The sequence below is a fragment of the Mytilus californianus genome, unplaced genomic scaffold (genome assembly GCF_021869535.1).
Source record: "Mytilus californianus isolate M0D057914Y unplaced genomic scaffold, xbMytCali1.0.p SCAF_5, whole genome shotgun sequence".
Classification (NCBI taxonomy): domain Eukaryota; kingdom Metazoa; phylum Mollusca; class Bivalvia; order Mytilida; family Mytilidae; genus Mytilus; species Mytilus californianus.
In genome coordinates, this window is record NW_026262701.1 from 69924669 (window position 1) to 69946998 (window position 22330).

A 22330-nucleotide genomic window follows, 5' to 3' on the forward strand; every position below is an offset into this window, starting at 1 on the left:
GTTTCTCTGATGTTCTGACTATGAAGCTTTTGTGAACTTCAGACAAACCAACTGTTCTGAGTCACGAGTACGTATACAGAACTATCCTTGCAGATTCAACAGGATATTTGCAGAGGCGCGTTTTAGTCAGAATCATAAACTACATATGTATGTACAAAAAATGACAATATAACTGATTGTAATAAATTAAATAAACGTAAATGATAAAACTGTTTCAAGGCAAAATTTCTGTCCCTATCCAATACACCCTCATTTTCCAGAGGGAGTCCAAATTTCCTCGACCTTCATCCCACTGAGACGGCCTCTATTACAGGACCTACCTATTGTATTTATTGTTAAGTAGTTCTTGTCCTGAATATGCATGAAATATTTGTCACTGGACGTTAAGCAACCAATTAACACCAATCAATCATAGCAGCACCCAAACATTATATATCGATATACTTTTATACTTATTTAATTATGAGGTGTACTTAACCATTACATGCAAGACTGATTAACATCTCAGTATTACACCGAAGATTAACAACATAGATAAAAGGATGTTACTAGTATTGATAATGATCTCACTACTGACATTAGAAACTAAAAAAATATTATTATTTTCAACAGAAACTTATGAAATTGTCGATATTAAAAATTAATAGATATTTCAATATTAACAATGAGAACTAATGAATAAAAGTTTACTTTTAATAACATCAAATTCTTCCAAAAAGCACTATATTTACACCAGAAACGACACGAAATCTCAATTGTAACAAAGACTTCATACAATTTAAATATCCTGATGAGATATTTTTAAAACCTCAATAACAACGACGGTGACTTCTAAAATCGCAATATGTTGGGTTGCTGTCGTATTGTTTTATACTCCTCATCTCATTCATATGAACTGAAACCACAACAGTTATACGACATGGACTACTACAAATGATAGAAATTAATATTACTCAATCATTTACATATGAAAATGTCATCCTATGTTAGCACCATAAAAACTTGAAAACAAAGAGAGATAAAGTTACGTCTTATAAAATGTCTACATTAATCTGATACGGGCCGAGTTTGTCCTGTTTCAAGACTCTGCTGAAAGTAGTCGGGAAAAGAATGTGTTTTAGTTTTTTTCTGTTATCTATGATATGGTTATATAGCTAACTATGTGGTATGGGTTTTGCTCATTGTTGAAAGTCGTGCGAGCTAGGTTCACACTGTCGATCAGATCAACTAGATGATCCCGATTGCCCAAAATTCCACGATCAAGCGCAACCAAATTCGGGCCTCTTTACGACTTCTTCCCGACCGCTATACGACCACACACGACTCCAACTCGAACATTCACGACCCAAACTCGACCATTTACGACTCCAACTCGACCATTTATGAAAAGCATGAAAGCACTTATTTCTCAAAACCACATACATACACATTTAATGTGTCTAACTCTTAAAGGATACAGTAACTGATTTTAACCTTAAATTAAATCCGGCTTATAAAAAGAAAGGTTTGCTCCCAGACAATTGATCACGATATCTGTAGACAAAAAGAACAGATGCTACCAGTATTTTACGGTCATTTCACCCTCCATATACCAGACAATTAAATAAAGACGGATGAGTGCACCGATTACATACCTGCTTCTGTTATCTATAAATCATGGGAGATCAGTATTATTGGCAAACTGAAAACATATGGTGTCTAACAGCAAAGATAAATAAAGATCTTACAGGATTGCACGATATTTATAAAATTTACGATAAACTACATCTTCAGAGGATCGAAGCAGTTGCCATAAGGCAAAAGCTACTATGTAATATCGGAAATATAATCTTATTTATTACTGGAATAATCAACAAGGACCTGGGCAATATTTTTTGGTTAGTTAGCATTGATTACATGAATGACTGTGCTTTTTTATCATATAGCCCGACCCCCAAAACGTCCGTGCTCAATATTCAATTTCTCCACAAGAAACCAACAAAATAATTAAGTATTGTTTTCATTGTGCCCCAAAAAATTCTTCCTCGATGTAAAAACTCCGAACCTCCATCAAAAAGAAAACGACTGGGGTCTTTTTCTTTGAAAGGTATCAGTAATATTGGAGGATTTACATAAACATGAATATATGTAATGCTAACAAAATAAGTTGAAGACCGAATGTTGATCTCTAAATTTCTTTTGATTTAATGATGGTGTTGTTGTCTTACTATATGTTTACCTTTCGGAGTTCTCCGAAACCTCAACCTTTTCAAAGGGGTTTCCAGGATTTGATTTTCAAACTTAATTGTTAATCTTTTTTATTTTTCAAGTTTAATGTTGTTTCTATAGTTAAGTGTTGTTTAAAAGTTACTTTAAATTTTTGGTTATGACTTCAGGTGACATTTATCAATTCGCTACTCTCTTCTGTCTAATCATCGGATATGACTGCAGTGGATTTAAACATGAGTAAATAAGGCGGATGTACCTAGTAGAGCATAATCTGGTGCCAGTTTCGGAGCAAATGAGTTCACTACAAGCTCTTGATTGGGTTCGTGTTTCTATAATTTATGTTTGTGATGTGGTTTAGACACTACCTTCCCTTTTTCTCCAGTTGGTCATTTGTATTGTCAGTCTTTTTAATATTGACATAGTTCTATCATTATTGGTGAAACTTCAAAGATCACATAATTCACTTATTTGCTCTATATCGAGGACACAGTAAAGTAAGGGAGCTACCATTTGATTTTTATGGGGGGGGGGGGGATGAAATTTGAAAAAAGGCAGAACAGGAGTTTTGACTAAAAAAAGGCAGGATGAGTAACTTTGCAAAAAAAAGGCAGGATGACAATTTTTGTAAAAAAAAGTCAGGATAAACTAATAAAAAAAAGGCAGGACCGAATAGAGTGAAAAATAAAAAAGGTAGGACAGAGATTACAACTTAAAAAAAAATGCATGACACATTTTTTCATCCTAGCCCTCCAACCCCCCCCCCCCCCCCCCCCCCATTAAAAATCAAATGGTAGCTCCCTAAATGTGTAGTTTTACTCGATTTAATGGCTGCAACTTTAAATTTAAAAAATTTACACCGATTACTCAACACTTATGATATCATATTGAAGAATCTTGTTTGTCTAAATAATCATAAATCTAAAACCATTTCTGAAAAATCATACACAACTAATATTTTTGCCATATTTGGAAGTTCTGAAGAAATTTGTTATTAGATTATTAAACACTATATGACAATAAGTTCTTCTGCAAAATCTTCTAGGAATACAAAAGACATTTCTTTTTGAAAAATAATAAAAAAAAAAACGATTAAAATTAAAACTATTCATTTCCAGTGGATTTGTACTCATGAATATTATCACGTGTTAATTGATTGACATTTGCCAGATGTTTCTGCGCCTAATACTGAAGAAGTCTTATTGTTAACTGTTAATGAATGGAATCTCAATTGCTTATATTTTATTGTCATCAAATTGAAACCTTATAAATGCTCATTGTACGAAGTAATACGCTATCAAACATACCTACTTAAAACATTAAATTATTTGAATCTGGAATAATTTTGAATTCTGGAAAATGGATAAGAAATGTATGATGAAAACTAACCCAACTAAATACAGTATGGCTAAAGTTCAGGTTACTTTCACTAATATTTCAGTATGAACTATCTAACCCCCTTTGCCATATGTGCATGGCTTACCCTTTTTAGTTGTGTTAGTTTTCATCATACCTTTTTTATCCATTTTCCAGAATTCAAAATTATTCCAAATTCAAATGATTCCTTGTTTTATGGTTTAATGCTCAAAAATTGTGCGGATAAATGTAACACTTCTTATGTTAATGTAAACAGAAATTGTGCATCTGATTATAAATCGGGAGGTTTTCAAAACCTAAATATTATCATACATGTATATATTCTACAATCAAAACTGTTTGTACTTTGTACCCAATTGGTTTTGTCTGAAGTAATGTTTATTATTGTACTATGCTCCTTGTGAGCTCATTTAATGAAAATTAAAAAAAACTTCTTTTCAGGGTATTATGTTTTAGACTAGCGTACGAAATACTTTTTAATTTCCTCTGTTGATAATGTTTTATTCTTTTACGAAAATCCGGTCCATACATAGAATTCTCCTTGACAACTACGCCCTTATAAACTGGTTCTTTCCTGTTGAATTTTAAGTTTATTTAAAAATCAAGTTTGGGTTTAAGTTTTTGATATAAAAAGAAGGAGATGTGGTATGATTGCCAATGAGACTACTATCCACAAGAGTTCAAATGAAGTTGATGTAAACAATTTTAGGCCATCGTCGGCCTTCAACAATGAGAAAAACCCATATCGTATACCACATATATATCACACACAGTTTTCGTGTACATGCAATATAAATCTCATTTCATTTATTACAGCTGAGACTACTTTGTTATGTGTATAGTAGTCTCAGATCACAGATATTTTATATGTATATAAAATTGGACGTACACACATCCACAGCCAAACTTCATTCGTAAATGCAAATTATTGGTAGTAGAATATATTTCAATTAATTTAACTGTCAATGACATGCATAAAATTCCATTTAGAAAACATGAAAATTGATTATTTAGAACATGGTTGATATTGTCCGTCATTTTATACAGTGTTGACAAATTAATCTGTGTTTTCAATTATTAATATAATTATTCATATTTGTCACCAGGAGCTGTAAGATCTAACCGAAGAAAACGATGATATATCTTCGTTTTGTGGTTCCAAGCGAGAATTGTCGCCCAGACACAATATAGGTTAAATGAGATCGATAATTCTACCATCAGACTAGTAACTATGGTGACAAAAATCTTTCAGATGATTGTTTTCATGTTGAATAGTATAATTTTGTATGTTTACGTGCATTGTCATGCAAAGGGAGAATCATATAAATATATACATATGGCTTCTTTCCCATATCCATTCTCTATATTCATAGTTTAGTTTATTACTCGAATCAATACACAAATCTTTCTATACGCTAATAGCATTACAGTATACATAAAAACAGCATTCATTTCTCCGAAACTAATGAGGGATTTTTAATGATCCACTTACTGCATTTCAAGGTTAAAGTAAAGTGAGGTTAATCATGTATGTTTAATGCTTGGTACTTCCTTCTGTCAGATAATTTTTTTTACAAAGTAAAACAGGGTAATGAGTAAAGACCATTTTGTGACAAACCAACATTTATGGCTCGACTTTTTTCACATGAATCTGTTTCCCATTTTCCTTTTTGAAAAACTGACATGCAGATTACAGGTTAAAGATCTTTTCATGGCCTTGGATATTAAAAATTGAACTCAAATTACACATCCCTATCCGATAAGCCCTCTTTTCTCTAAGGTAATGACGATGGAAAGTATCTGTCAATCTGGCGATCATCTTACACGATCTAGCCACTAATCGGAACCTTTACACGTGTAATGTTATTTTCGTTGTTCTTTTGTTTAATGCCCAATGTTTTATGTATTTGGTTTTCGAAGTTTTTGGTCTCGAGATTACCTGCTGAAAGTTATCCAAGTAACACGTGTCTGGCGCCCTGAAGTAACGTTTGTATCATACATGTCGTACATTTATTTCCTTCCTAAACTTCAAACTAAAGCAAGTGTGATCAAACTGAAAATGTGGTATACATGTATGATAGCAATTTTGATGCCTACGATGTATGTCTTTAACATTGTTTTTGCCAAGTGAAATAAATAAAAAGTTAAGATAATCAGAAGAGGCTCTTGTTCATAAAACTTTACTCAGTACTTGGAGTACAAAATTTGTATTTTGTTTGGTTGAATTCTGAGTCTGAGAACGATAATCGTACTTGAAATTTCTATGACCGCAGTCCCAGTACCCAAAGGACACAAACAGAACAGTCAAAGCCGCCGAAGGTCTAGTTTACCTGAAGCTGATGCAATTAAGCTTGATACATGAACTTATTGGCGTCTATACTAAGCAAACATCTATAACAACTTCTTGCATTCTTTGACATGAAATGTTAACAAGAACAACACATAAAGCAGAGACAAAGTCTGGATTTTATTATTTTCTGGAGGGTTACTATGGTAAACAATAGATGTTATGTAAGTTAGCAAAGCCTCGGGATGTTAATTGAAAACAAATGAGATACAAATATTTTGTTGAACGCCAAGAGGGTTGCTATGGATACAAGAAAACACTGTAATGTTATAATAATACATCGTTTTCATGTGCACTTATATATGTATATCATTAAGACATGTATTGTAAAGTCATTATGCATCTGCACCAGAACATTTGGAAACATTTGGGGATCTGTTAGGGTTATTTATCTATGTTAAAAGATTTCTTCTGATATAAACAAGAAATGTCCGTTTATCGTTAAAATTTGAAAATTCACTAGTACAAAATCATTATCGGCATTTTCTCATGCATTAATTCCAAATTTAATATAACACTTTCTTTTTTATTCATTTAATACTTATTCATGTTCATGAGCTTAAACAGAATTTGAGGAAATGATCTCTCCTTAAAATATTTATTTAAGTTTTGGTTTATTTATTGTGTATATATAGATGGTTGAATGCGTGTTCGATCTATCGGACTAAATAAAAAGATGAATGTAAACTGTTGAATAGCAAGTATACCATGAATTCGTTTAAAATATGTAAGGATCGATGCACACGTGTCAAGATCAAAGAAGTCATACCTTGTAGGAATAATTAAAGGAAATGTTACCGACCTTCACCAAGTTCTGAGTGTTTCAGATTAAATATTTGCATAAGTCTGGGATACGTTCACAATTATAAAAGAGTAGTCATTTTCTTTGTATGAAATATCAATTATGTCTACAAGTAGCTGGTGATATGATTTTAAAGTCATCAAACACAATGTTTATGCAATTGAGCAGGCAGTTTTTAAGCGTTTTTTTTGTTTTGTTTGCTAATCTGACTTTAAAAGATTGCCAATACTTTTTTGAAAAACATTATGGGCAATAAAAACTAATTTTAACAAAAGCAATCTTTTCAAAATTTTATTAGGCATGTTTTTTTTTGTAAACACAACCAACAAAGCCATGCGGTTTTTACGAATACATCATAAGGTACATGTGTAAATATCCTGAGGACCTCCTAAATATGTCCCCGTTTTGACTCAATTTGTCTAGTCAATTAAAGAAAAGATAAGGAAAATGTGAAACAGTTATATTTCCAATCTTGTTTATTGAGAATTTCAAAATATATCTTTTGAAATTTCAGATTTACAAAAAAAGGAAATATAACAAAACGACGGGACGGACGACACACGTCAATTAATGGAAACAGTTAAAAACTTTGCCCCGAAAGTTTCTGGTTACAATCGTAAAAATTAATATTTAAAGCTTTTAAAAAATCATCTTGCAAATCCGTGGCTTCTACTCTCCAGTCGGGATGGTGACTTCTCCATATTCCCTCATCTGGAGCAAAACGAAATTAACTAGGTGAGATATTGAAAAAGCCATATATATTCTCTATGAATTGCATTTATCATGTTTTTCAAAAACATATGATCAAATCGCTGAAAGACACCCCTCCTAAATTATTGAAAACTATCATTATGCATTGACAATAATATCTTGGTGTAAATTGGATACCCCAATCGGGCTAACGCACTCATGGTGTATATAATACAAAAAAGTGATTCACACTATTCATTGACACTTATTTCTTGTTAATTCTGTTGTCTCCAATACTACATTTTCATCATGTATAGAGATAAAGTGCTGTTGGCCAAATTCTTATAACTTTTGTGTCATTGGGCCATTCAGTTTAATTTCTGAACAGGGGTGGTGGATGGTTACCTTGTCAAACACCCCCGGTTAAGAAAATTTTCAGGCAAGTTTCAATCCCTCAGAGGCTTGGCTTAAAACCCCTCAGATGCCAAATCTTACCACCAACCCCTCATTTTTCTCCTCATTTTTACATATTTAGATAAGAAAAGACCCGTCAGAAGCAGAAAATGGGTACCTCTCAGATATATTATGAGCCAATCGGTACCCATAAGAAATGACTTTTGATGCCCATCAGAAAAAAACCATACACACCCCCTTTTTCAGATATTAAATAGAATGGTCCATTCATTCACAGACTTTTCTGTTGTTGAAAAGTGAAACTGTATGTTGACCTCTATATGGTTTTTAAGTTTTTTCTTGGTTTTTTTTGTTGTTTTTTGGGGGGAGGGCGCACGGTGGCCGAATGGTCTAAGTAGCCTAACTTCTATAACTCTAGCTTGTCAACACCGATGTTGTGAGGAAGCAGGTGCGCTAGACTCCAATCTTAATTGATTATGATTATCAGTTTTCCTGTCTAAGGTCGGCTGGCTCTCCGAATACTCCGGCTCCTCCACCAATAAAAACTGTCGCCACGAAATAACCAATAGTGCTGAAAGTGGTATTAAACCCCATTCAAACAATCAAACAATCGATATATCGTTTTGGTTGCTCTCCAATTGCCGTGTTGTTTTAAACAAAAAATTTCATAAGCAACATCTTTATTTGCTGCATGTAAATTTATTTCGAAAAATTGTTAATTATGTGGCTTTCTTGTCTGCTTCAGACACGAGGAGGACTGTGCAAATAACACAGCTCCTTGAGTACCGCCCCTTGGTGTCTGTTGCAGTAGGGAAACCTACACTATTCTCCATACCTATTACTGCAGTATACTTTATTTGCTGTGAATACACATGAACTTTTTTTTTGCATTTGTGTTTGTTTTTCTGCATCAGATACGAGGAGGATTGTTAGAGCTTTTGGTGTCTGTTGCAGCTAAACAATCATTTATATTTATATTTATACATTTCCAGCAAAATATTTTAAAATCAAGTGAGAAAAAAAAAGTTTGCCACATCTCTGGAGTAGCAACTCTTAAATACTTTTTATTTAACATATAATACCTGTATGACTTTATTTCAATAGTTGAAGTTTATTATATGAATGTCATGTAAAATACTGTATGTTGTATCAATTATATATGTTATATGTATATGCCCCCCTGGGGACCTAATTTGGAAAATAAAAATTATCTTATCTTATCTTATCTTATCTTATCTTATGATATAATATTATCATTGTGAATTTAAATGAAATAATTCTTTGACGTTTTTACATGCATTTGGCCAAAATTGAAAAGTCCTTGGATGCTCCTTGGCGAGTTATGTGGCGGAATCGTAACCCTAACGGGAGAGAAAAACTGAGACACAGGGGTTTGTGATCTTTTCTTAATTATGTAACTTGCACCTCCTCTTGGCATACAGGTTAACACACTTTCGTTCATTTCATTTGATTGAAATACTCGATTGTAACAAAAGGACAGGGACTTGTATTTGTTTCCGGACAGAACAATCAAACAGACCACACGTAACATCTGTGTAAAAATCGACACCGAGTCCATTTGATGAAGTCTGTATTGTTACACTGTCTGCAGCACTGACAAATAATACAGTCTGTATCAATATTTATAACGTTTTTAATCTCAATCCGATCAAACTGTATTTAATCTCCAATCTCGCCTAGTTTATCGATTCTATGGATAAAGCTTAAAATGATTTTGCTGGGGGTGGGGATAATTACACATCAATGGGACCTTGTGTATTTAGTTGATCCTATAATTGCATTGATTAAAAAGAATGATTACCAGGAGAAGAATTAAAAAGAGCACGACTTGCAGTCATGGTCATTTGATTTAGTTAAAATTTATTTATCTGAATAAATCAAAGAAAGGTATTGGCAGAACTAACATAGTAGTGATGTATCTAGGTAAACTATTACTCATTGTTTTTAAAGAAACTAGATGAGAATAGATTCCTTGCAATGTACAAAGTTACCTTAAATCGAGCTCAATCTGGTGGTTAAACCTTCATCTATATACTGTACCTTTATTCAGATAATATTGCAACGAACTATAAACGAGGAATGAAATAAAACCAACATCCGGTATTTACCAGTTTTTTTTCCCTGCCTTCCTACCTATCCTTAATTTTGTTGTATACTCTAACACATTTTATGGACATTTTTGGTTTAGCACCGATTAAGTCAAGACGATTTTTGGTTAAACTATTCCAATATAATCTATGTGAAAAAATATTTTTTTACCTTCATTCCCGATTATTATGTCAGAATGCAGGAACAAGTATATATAAATATTTGGCTTAAGGGTTAACTGGTTATATTTTTATAAAAAAAAATGTGAGGCAAGTGTCACAGCTTTATTCTAAATAACATGTATTATTTCCCGTTTAGGGCAAAACGTTTGTATGGAAGGCATTAAGAGTAAACATGGTATACCAGGACAAATAAACGAACAAATATTTTCATAAGGGGGTCTTATTATCATATGTACACTCATACAACTGACATACACATATCACGTTCCATTAATTTCTTTATAAAAAAACCTGCAAGTATTTATGCAAGGAACTTCTTTTATGTATATATTTTCACCAAGTTTAGTATAACCGTTACAATAAATAATATTAAAGTATGTTTTTTTAAACAAAAATATCAACAATCCTGTCAAATGGTTATATTCATCAATGTGCACCCCGGACACTTTAAACTATCGCAGCTACCAATGGCATCGCATCTTTCATGTCCAGTGGGGAATGAAGAGGGGTGCATCTTATGAATAAGCAAATAAGTTAAATGTAAAGACAATGTATCTTTTCCCTTCATGTGGTCTTGCTGATAATGATAAAAAGTGGCTTCCCTTTTTTTCTGTAGCTTAAAACTATTTTCTCTTTTACAGAATACATCATTCTTATAATATAAAAATAAGGAGATGTGGTATGATTGCCAATGAGACAACTATCCACCAGAGTTAAATGAAGTGGATATAAGCAACAATATGCCACCGTACGGCCTTCAACAATGAGGAAAACCCATACCGTATGGTCGGCTATTTGAATCATCTGCAAATTCTAAAAAAAAACATTGTCTTGTTCGTTAACAGTAATATACAGCAGCAAGACTTCTAAATTAAAATTGTATACGGTTTGAACCGAATTATGAGAGGCTGATGAGAAACCCTAAAAGAAGTGCGAAAAAAGGTTAATTAATGAAAAAAAATACCGCTTTGTGTGTAGTTTGTATTTTTGTCGATATTCATTCTTGGAACTGAATTTGTAATAATCAATGCTAATTTTCTTTGACTTTCAGGTCAGTGAAAGGCAAAAACTAAGACATCATTCGTTGACATTTTCTTTGAACCAATGAAAAGCTGAATTTGGATCAATATTGCAACAAACACGAATTGATGAGCCTAGAGTTATCACTGAAAAGATCTGTCAGTGTCCTTCGGATTCCCTCTGACTTGAATAAGATCAAATGAAAGATATCCATCAAGATATATGACAATGGATTTTGATCAGTCTTTATTGAATCTTGACACACGAAGTCTGCTTGGCCTTGAACACACTCAAATGGAAGTTCATATATGGAAGCTATCCAATTGTTACGTCTCCAAAATGTTCGTCCTTGACCCCACTGAGTGTATTTCATTCACAATCTGTATCGGGCGCAATCGCAAGAATAAGAATTGGAATAAAATACAATCTTTCAGATTTTAAACAAATGAAATCAGAGGCACTACAATCTTATATTAGAATGAACAATGTGATTCATGGTGACTGCTCTTCTACAAGTAGCTTTAAGTATTAGCTAAAATATTTCTTTTGTGTTAAAACTTTAAGCAGAGCCTTTTATACACATTGACTGATTGGTCTGTATATGGTTTATAGCCTATATATCATATGTTTAACCTGGAGGAGATTCTAACAGCGGATACATAAGAGTAATTTCGTCCAAAGGAACAATCTTGAACTTTTTGTTCTTTACTGTCTTTTATGATAATAAGGGCATATCTTTGAGAAAACAACAAATAATTTTGAAATCAAAGAGAATGAAAGTAAAGATATGGATGTAAATCAAAAGAAAATGCCTATAGACATGATAGAACGGCTATTTTCCAATTCGTACACCAACTTCCGAAGTAATGTTAAGTGTCTTATTTCGAATACTAGTATTTTGAAACACAAGGAAAATTACTATCAGTTTGCAAAGACACTCCATACAATTTCCTATACGACTTTGACTTATACATATCTATCTACTTTTTCGTCCTTTTTCGTTACTTTTTCATTTTTCCTTCTGCAATACAATTGAGGATGAAAAACATTTTCTTTTGTATTGCAGGAAAAACGCTTCCATTAGACCAGTTTTTATTGAAAAATTAACAAAGGCTAAAAGTATAGAAAATTTTGATAGCCTCAATGAAAATGAAAAAATGATAAATATTCTTTGCCCATCAACACAATATATAACTGTCCAAATTTATAATAAAATGAACTGACTTGTTTCCAAGAATACAAGGCACGGGTTAATATAAGAATGTACATAATCATTGATAATTGGACCCTAGATATGAGCCTCAATATGACTTCTACCCAAATTTTGTTGAGGTTCGTGTACCTCAATCTTTAGTCTTTGTATATAGTGTTTTCTGGACTGTTGTTTGTTCTCGGACCTCTTCTTTGAATGTCCCCTTGGTATATATTCTCCCTTTTTACAACCTAAGCAGGTCAGTGGATAAGTAAAAAGTAGTAAAGAACAATTTGGAAGTTATATACAGAGTTGATCTCCAGGGCCTTATCTGGAGAAAAAATTAGAAACTCTTCTTCTGCTGGAAGTCTCTTCTACTATTTGACATGTTTGATAGTGGTGCGTAGTCTTTTTTTTTGTTGCACTTTCTTCGAAGGCAATTTCTCCCTGTTTAATTATTCCACATACTTTTGATTTTTTCACGTTTTAACATGCAGTGAGTGTCTAAATTTTGTTACAAGGTTACAAGTAATGATGCGGTTACGAGCCTAACCATGTTTTAATGAATATCTATAATATACTTGAACTGTATGAGTTTCAATGATAAAGTTTTGGTATTTTTTTTCGCAAAATATAACATCAACTAGATATAAGTTCTTTATGTCAATTTTTAAAGCTGCACTAAATCGAAATGACCTTGAGATTTATAATTACATTTAAAGTTTTTACATTCTAATACAGTGGCCTTGACCGCTAAAAGAACACTGTCCAATTATGTTATTTGATAGGACCGAGATCGATTTTAATGATTACTAGATTATAAACATTACATGTTTATCATTGATTTGTAGAACGACCAATAGTGTATAAATTTCCCTCTAATCTGTTGTTAATTTTCTCATTTACAGCTGATCGAAGTTACGCTGAACTCAAAGATAAATCAAATTTATATTAAACAAATAGCTTCTCACAAAAGGTCAAGTGGACAAATACTTAAGGTAAATTTTCTCAGTGACAAAAACAAATGAGTATATTGCGCGATTGATATGTGTGTGTGTGTGTATACTGACAAAACATTCGTGACATGCAAAAAGGAAAGGATACAACTGTTAAAAGCCGTGCAAATATCTTACCCCCGTCAGCATATGTTTCACATCCGTATCCACATTGTAATCCAGTGGTCCATGTTCCTTCATATCGGGCTCCTGATGACGTCGACTGACGGACGCCATAGCGCCCTTTAAATCCTTGTGTCCATTCCCCTTTATAAATCCATCTCCCTTTTGTTTCAACGCCTAATCCATGACGTTTGCCCTGAAACCACTGGCCTTTGAACGCATTTCCACTTGGCCATGTATAAACTCCAGAAATTTCGAAACCAAACTGCCATGCGCCCGAGTACTCCCCCATCCCCTTGGGACCAGTGCAAACTCCGTGTCCATGAGCTTTTCCATCCTCCCATCCTCCGCTGTACGTGCCCCCATCATCAAAATCGAAACGGCCTCCTCCAGTTGTCATTTAGATGCTACCCACATGGAGGGAGGGTGTAAAACTCCAAGCTAGATATGTATTTTCACAGAAACAAATAACATTATCCACATAAATCCGCCAAGAAAATAATTCACCGGCATTCTCTATCCAAAATGGCTGACATAATCCTATGAGACTCGTCAGAAACAGAAATCAATGAAATGGTGTAAATTAAGGTTAATTAAGAAAAAGTCAGGTGAATAATAATTGTTCAACAATTTCATCCTAACATTGATTCATGGCTATGTGGTTGGAGCTTAAATCCAGAAAGCAGACTGATTGTCGTATCGTCAAATCACATTGTTACATAAGAAATACGTCAGATGTAATATTTTTTTTTATAAACACTCACTTGAATCTGTATCTCTTTCAAGAAAAGATGGCGTAGTGAATCTCGACAAATTACTTATGCCATGTTATTTTTCAATCAAAGTCGTAGCGCAGGCGTAGCCATTTTTGAAGCCTTCATTATTTTGTTATCGAAAATTGTTATGAATTAAGTATATTCAGTAATGAAAAGATACTATAAGATGATTCGAAATTATCATCGACAGGGTGAATAAATTATGCGAAAATGTCGGACATAACACAGTATCTGACTCCTCGGGTCGGGTCTCCATATATGGCCGCACGTTACTATTGGCCAAGCGTCTGGTAATATAGCTGCCTCCTGAAACGCCACATGTTCTCGCAGATAAGATACTTGCATCAACACTTTAACGAAGGCAATTTTCGTTTTTCCAGTAATTCCAAGATTTACACAGTGACAAATAAATAATTAATGTACACATGAACGATCGGTTTGATCGATCTCAGGTATACATAGACAATACGCAGGTTGTGTCTATTGATTTTGCTCATGAAGTAAGAAGAGCTGCTTGAAAAGTTTGGGACATATGCAGATGATTGTTTTTCTATTGATCTCGCGATAATTTAACGAGATCACTTGATTAAGATCAACAGCTCTCCAATAAAATACTTAAATATTGCTCATTATGTATACAAAAATTTAGCTTATTGATTCAGCGTTTGTTTGCTATAACTGGTCGATCCATGTTCATTTTTTCTTTCTTTCGTTTTTCTTTCATTTATTTTAATTTTTATTAAGAGTATGTGATTATCTCATAAGATAAAAAAGTTTTAAAACATGATATAAAGCGCTAGTGATTTTAAAGATTAAGATTTTAACAAATTTAGCCAAAATGTATTAAACGACATTAAAAAGATAAAAAGAACAAAATCAGAATATTAAGTGAAACTAAACAATAGCGATAAAAATTGTTGTCCAATAATTGGGTATTTTCTAAGAAAAAATAAATAATAAGCAACGTCCAGTGGCAAACATTACATGCATTTACAGGACGAATACACGACGAATGTATACGTAAATTTTTTTGCTTTAACTCTAAAATGCCGTGCAAACATTAATTGTTAAATGCATGTATACAAGTATATAACTATTTAACTGAAAGAGAGCATTGGTTTAACGAGAAAATACAAAAGACAAAAATTGATCAAACTGTCCAAAAAGAGTAAACAGTGAAGATTTTCAAGAACACAAGTTTTTTCTTAAACCCCGAAGTACGAGTGCCTGTAATAAAGTTTTTTTTCTAGCCATGGTATCATCTGGATGAACGAATTCTTTCTAAATGTACAACTCTCTCGGAATTCGTGACACGCTTACCAGAGGATCTGGATGGGGTTTACAGCATAGGGAATAATGGGCAAAAAGTGCAGAATTAAAGTGCAACAAAATTTAAAAAACAGAGAAAAATGGAAAGCTAAAATGTAAAAAAATAGAATAATGGTCAAAATGAATAAAGAATAGAGACAAATGGTCTAAAACTTAAAGAATAAAGAAATGAAGGACCCCTATACAGACCCTCCTACCTTGCGATATATTTGTAGTTGAGCGGTGAACTCGTTTGCATTTTTGATCTAAAATATTGTTAAAATTTTCATGACAACATACATTCATATATATATCTTAACCTGCTTTTTTACAAGTCAATATGTCTAACATGTGGAAATGTTTGCCTTTCTCGTGCCATTGTTTGCGCATCAATTCGTTCTTTATTTAATCAAGTACGTTGATTTGTTCTGTAATAACACCTTAGTAATTCATATTTATATAGGCCAAGTACAGCAAACAGATATGTGGAATAAATTCAATCTTCACAAATGTGCATACCGTAAACGATGTCGCTATATTTAAGGTTCATCATAAGCGGCTATGTTTACACAAAAATAATTTATTTTAAGTACAGACAAACCTGTGCAACTGAAAGCGTTTTTAAGGCCGGGAAGGACATTTAATTATAGGTATATAGAATATAAATGCATTTTGCGTTTCAGAAATGAAAAAAAAAACCTATTCTAGATTTTGATGTGCTTTTTGCGTTGCTACAGAAGGTGTAAAAATAAAACAAGTCCGGTAAATTTTTTGAGATGTTCCCCTCAGGTCATTGAATTGCATTGTATTGATTAATATGGACAATAGAGGGACAATATATAGGCGGCCCCTCCAGGGGGAGGGGGCGGCCCCTCCCCCTTGCCCGGCCCCCTTTTGAGGGAAAAATTTGGTTGATTATATAGGGAATCACTGAAGCATGACTGGAGCAGGGCCCCCCTTAGGTCAGTCAGTGGGCCCCCCTTATAAAAAGTTCTGGATCCGCCACTGCAATAGATACGATATCTGCATTGAATAGTGCTACTGAGTGGACATAATCAAACAAAATTCAAGTTTTGAACGTGTTGGCTTATTTTACCATCTTAATCGATGCCAAAAAAAAATCTCAAAATTTTATTAAACACAAATGCATTTAACTTTTACATATTTGGGTCTTACAAGGACTTAATACGTTTCCAGCTTTACAGGTTTGTCAGCTCTCTGAATACATTTCGTGGTGTAAACACAGCCATGTTTGCCAAATGGTTATGATGAACCTTAAGTGCACATGTAAATCAATTACTGATACGCATCTAATAGGATTAGTGTGTCGAGATATGCTTTGTGTATCATCATCGTGCACCGGGTTTTATTAATGGGTACTCATTGTGCTGTTCAATACACTTTGTTACATATACATTGATATGCATTTGCTAAATATTTATAATATACATGATGTCAGATAAAACTTTTCCCTTCTGCCTGTTTTGAGATATAAGCATTTAAAAATATGGCGGGAAACAGCTAGAAGTTTTTATGATTTTTAATAGATCTTTTCGCTGTATAAATCGTTTAAAATTAAAATAACAATGCTACGAGTTTAACTTTTCTTTAAAGGTATGGAGTGCTTCGCAGTATCATAAATAAACGTCAGCCTAATGTATTTGAGTTTTTTGTTTTTATTTTTAGAGAAAACGACAATTTTTAGCCTTTTTTCCAGAAGTATTTATTATTTTTTTCATATTTTCGGATACCGTTTTATTGGAATTTTAGAGTCATTATTATTATTAATATGATACAAAATGGGACCTCACAGGAATAAGCTCCGATCAGAGGGTCACGAATTAATAAGGGACTTTGAAAAGAAAATATACATAAAATAGTTAAAAACTAACAATATTTTTTCTGTCATGTACAATTAAATGGACACTCTCGACTTCATCATCACCTTAATAACACAGCGAGAGTAACCCATGCATTTAAGATTTAAAATAATAAAGTTCCGAGGGTAACACATATAACGTTGACGTTATATACTGGCGTGTTGGTTGTTTTGTTAACCTATCTTTTTAAGCGCTTATCCAACAGTAGGTGTGATTCTATAGCAACATATTCATCGATAGGGTCTTGCATACCCGTACTGTCAGACCATCCGTAAAAATACAATATCTTCTCCCCTTCCTTACGTATTCCACAATTTAAAACCCATTCAAGTCAAAAGAAGCCACATCAATAAGCAACCAATCAGAACAGGCTGTTGTTTGGTAATAATATGTCAAATTAAACTATTAACGAAGCAATAACCGAATTGTACAGGGACAAGTTTAGACTAAGTGTTTTTAAAGAAATTATTAAAAGAAAAATGGGGGTGATATTTTCTATTACTATTAAATGAAAAAGGTCAAAAGATCTAGAAAAAAGAGAGACTGGGATCCTAGCTCACTGTTCGACGAGAAGCAGAGATTTAGCCAGGATTTCAAATAAATAGATGGCAAACATGACAAGCGAACATCCTAAATATAAACATTTCCGTTTTTGTAATCACGCGGGACGCGGTTGTTTTGTCTTCTGTGTTTATTTAAACATTTGGTACACGTGACTGAAATGATATACACTTTATACCTGATGATACGCCTTGAAAGTCTGGATTTATAGCATAGTCAACTTGATTGTGGTTTTCCGTTGGTCCAATCCCTGTATGATCAAAACCTATATTTACTTCAATCTGCGTCATTTAGTCTCTTGTATATATATAGTTGTCTCAATCGCAAGCATACCACATCTTCTTATTTTTAAACTGTGTAATAAACTAGTAGTTCGTTTGTTTATTCTGTATCCTGCCAGCATTTTGGAATTAGAACAAACAATATAGTTGCATCGATCGCGAGTCAGAATAATACTGATATCGATGAATCGTTTGGAAGCCATTGGAAGTCGCAAATTCTTATCTATAGCCTTAGACCCTGGCCCAATATCTCCTTCATGGCGGTAGTAAGCAGTGGTCTAGGATCCGTGGACATTTTCAATTGATTTTATTTGGTAAAGCGAAATCATTTTTTGCGCAAAAATATTGAAAATTACTACAAGCAAAATCAAATGCTTAATGTATAACTAAGGAAACTATAACTCAAAAGCTGAATATTTAATATTATTTTATTTGTTTAGAGATACAAAATAGAAAGCCCACAAGGTATTTCAACTGATGAAATCCTCTCCCTTATTCGCAAAATATGGATGGTAATTATTTCTTTAGTTCTTTCATGTAGTCACAGATATGGTGTTTCGCTCGTTCTGCATTTTCACTTGGTCTCACAGTATGATGCTGTTTGATCGGTTTTCAAGAAATTTTTAGTGTTGACTTTGAAATCTTCGAGTTCTTGGAAAAGCTTATTTTTTATTTCTTCTGTAATTGATTTCTCCCTTGCCAGTATCCATGCGAATTCAAAATGTATATCGACTAATTCCGAACAGGAATAAATAAGAGTATATGTTTTGTAGTCTGTGTCAACCACCCAGTAATTTCCATATGGAGCAGCTGAAATAAAAAGTTGAATTTAGAAGTATAAATATGTTTATTAGGTACGAATTGTAATTTTGTACAGAATTTGTGTACAAGTTATCAGTATTCTGCGAACGTCTTAACATAACTTGATAAACAAGCACATTTGATTTTGATTTAGCTCATCACTGTCATATGCATTGGAGTCCTCAATGCACTTCAGCTTCGCACTTCATTTGGCCTTTTTAACTTTATTGATTCGAGCGTCACTGATGAGTCTTTTGTAGACGAAACGCGTGTCTGGCGTACAAAATCTTAATCCTTGTATCTATGATGAGTTTAAATATACACATGTCTTAATGCTAGTATATTATATAACACTGTAACAAAGTCTATTTATGCATATTGTAAGATAATTTGGTCTCTACATATGCTTTAAAGAAAAGTTTTTAATAGGAATCGAACCAAGGCTGGGTCCTCATTTGTAACTTTATGGGAAATAGTGCAGTGCTTAATGTTTGGTTGAAGTTTATAAATTTGTGAGTACAAAATCGAGCTGGTTAATCATTAATGACACATGTGTGTCACCTAGCTAGATTACACGTACACAACATCTGTATAAACTATAATTTGGAAACAACATGCATAAGAATATAAATCTTTGTCATAGCGTCAACCTATACAGCACTTGATTGATTACATCTCTGCTGCTAAATATAACGCCGTCGAACACTCGAACAAAAACGCATTTATTCTTTAATTCACTTTTGAGAATCGTTTTATATGCGATTTCGAAGGTACAACACCAATAAACACTATGTAATATTTTTTTCTTTTTTTTCCTTTGAAAATTGATAGTATATATACATTTGTGCTATCATTTTCAAAATTTGAATTACTTTTAGCATGTAACAGTATCATTATAATATTGTGTTTATTATGCACAGTAATCAAACATTTATTTATAGTTTGTACCTAAAACCACATGACCCATGACTGTTTCAGATAAAATTCGCATTTATCTCCGATTCCATACACTTTCATTATACATAACTACGACAGCAATGTTTACAAACACAGCCTGAGAAAATAAATGAGAACTCATAGCCAAACTTAACTTGAAAAAATACTTTTTTTTTTACATTTTTTGTATAGTCATAGAAATTAAACAAACCTTCAGAAAATTTAACCAATAGCTTTGCTGGTTCATTCTCATCGGGTGCATATCCATCACCAACTATTGAAATCGTTTCTCCATTCCTGAAAGAAAAATCAAGGTATGTTACTCCAACTGAGAAATTATAGTCATATCAGAGTTATCTCCCATGTAACGTTGATATTTTTCTCAATCTTTCGGGCAATCGTTTATGTATTCAGTCTGACTTTGAATGAAATGTTTGACATTGGACATTAAATAAGCAATAATCAAGCAATATTAGGCGGTAACGAAAAGTTCATAATTAACTGATTGAACATTGAACCGTTGACATATTTTTATGTATGCATCTGAAATGCATGTAACTTGAATAATCTAATATTGGTTACCATAGATATAATTGCCATCTATGTGGTTACTAATGCAGTAAAAATACCGCCAATTGATCCCTAAACTGGCCTTTCTACTTACGGCGTCTTTCCTTCGTTAAGAACTCGAATGTGTTTGTCCTCCTTAAGTAAATAATTAGCTTTTATGCATTCTTGTCCGTCTTCAAAGTTAGCTTTGAATTTGTAGATTTCATACCAATCCCCGAGATACTGAAATAAAAATTCATACTTGTACTACTATTTTAGCGCGGCTCGCTATGATCATCTCCAATTAAAACTCATCAAGTAATGCTTTTTAATATTACTATGCTTTTTTATTATCAATTTCAAACACATTATCCTACATTTACTAAAATCGAACTGGTATACCTCACATTTTATATATATCAAATACATATTCATAGAAATTCACATGTATGCTTTCTTTTTAAAGCAAATTTTTATAGTAAAAAAGGAAACGAAAAAATGATAAATGTCGAGCAAGTAAAAAAATGTCTTCAGAATATTTCGACCTGCTCATCATTTTTTTCCAGGAAATTATTTCACTTATAATTGTTTGCTCGCTCCTACGAGTACCATAAAATAAATAAAAAGACCCGGCAACACATAAATTCATTGTGGCATTATTATCATTTTACTTAACTAGATTTAAAGTCCCATCTTCCTAACTTGCCAGGCAAAATTTCAGTCCCTATCAAATTTCCCTTTTTGCAGTGAAAGTTTCAAGATCGACCCGCTATCCAGAACCTATACTTATACTTGAACTTGATGTAATGTTTAATTTAAAATTGAGAATGGAAATGGGGAATGTGTCAAAGAGACAACAACCCGACCAAAGAGCAGAAAACAGCCTAAGGCCACTAATAGGTCTTCAACACAGCGAGAAAATTCCGCAACCGGAGGCGAGCTTCAGCTGGCCCCTTAAGAAAAATGTGTACAAGTTCAGTGAAAATGAAAGTTTAAACTCCAAAACATATAAATGAACTAAAATTAAAAAAAAAACATACAAGTGGGACAGGCGCAAAAATGCGGCGGGGTTAAACATGTTTAGTGCTACTCAGTAATAAACGTTTAAATATGAAGTGTCTCTGATGAAAGCTCATCTAGTACCAGTGGCGGATCCAAAAATTTTCATAAGAGGGGGCCCGCTTAGTCATGCTTCAGTGATTCCCTAAACAATCAACCAAATTTTCCCCACAAAACCCTAAATCCGCCTCTGAGTACTATAAATTATGTTTCCGCACTCGTTAAAGGACACTAATTTTCTAATAAACAAAATCAAGTTTATCAAACCAGAAAATCATCAGTGAAATCTGTTTTAACTTTTCAACCCGAAATAATAACTGGGTGCTAGAAATATTGTCACCTGGTTTCTCATCCAGCAGTAAAACTTAAAGTAAAGAGGGGCATCCGTTTGGCTGAGTGAGATGTATAAATACGCAGTCTCATCTAATTCGAATAAAAACGTTCACTTGGTGCATTTATTTAAAAGGGAAAGTATCATTGATTTTATTTTTAGTCTTATACATACACATGTATATAAAATAGTTTGTCGAAAGATTATAGATTACTTGATCATAAATGTTCATAATGTCGTACCTCTTTTACGTCGAGTTCTTTTTGTGCCACCACAGAAGGACATTTTCCTACACCAACTATCTGCGCATGAGTAAAACCAACATTAAGTATGGAACATAATACACAGAGTGCCACCGTAAACATTTTGATTAGAAGTATTAACAAACGTGA

The 22330-nt window shown here is 33.2% G+C and overlaps 2 protein-coding genes across 4 annotated transcripts in view; both read right to left on the reverse strand.

The window, feature by feature from the left end:
- Positions 1-14729, reverse strand: part of LOC127701277 (junctophilin-1-like) — a 52081-nt gene extending 37352 nt beyond the window's left edge. For 2 of the 3 annotated variants that reach the window (XM_052205126.1, XM_052205125.1), the window contains exon 1: positions 13472-14728. In XM_052205126.1, coding sequence (XP_052061086.1) covers positions 13472-13856 — 385 coding nt within the window. In that variant the 5' untranslated portion in view covers positions 13857-14728. Of the gene's footprint in view, positions 1-13471 lie in introns of all 3 variants that reach the window. The other variant, XM_052205124.1, reaches the window with a different exon arrangement.
- A 3942-nt stretch (positions 14730-18671) lies between these two features.
- Positions 18672-22330, reverse strand: LOC127701357 (apolipoprotein D-like). The gene is made up of 4 exons (XM_052205252.1): positions 22181-22330; positions 20664-20791; positions 20211-20296; positions 18672-19072 (listed from the first exon to the last, which is right to left on the reverse strand). The coding sequence occupies exons 1-4, from the start codon at positions 22301-22303 to the stop codon at positions 18837-18839; spliced, it is 573 nt and encodes a 190-aa protein (XP_052061212.1). The 5' UTR covers positions 22304-22330; the 3' UTR covers positions 18672-18836.

Bases quoted from the DNA above. Each gene is read 5' to 3' on its own strand.
- LOC127701357 (XM_052205252.1), bottom strand. From the start codon at position 22,303: ATGTTTACGGTGGCACTCTGTGTATTATGTTCCATACTTAATGTTGGT. The intron at 20,297-20,663 runs GTAAGTAGAAAG...TTTTTCTTTCAG, and splicing joins CTTAACGAAGGAAAGACGCC to GAATGGAGAAACGATTTCAA. The intron at 19,073-20,210 runs GTTTGTTTAATT...TTTTTATTTCAG, and splicing joins ATTGGTTAAATTTTCTGAAG to CTGCTCCATATGGAAATTAC.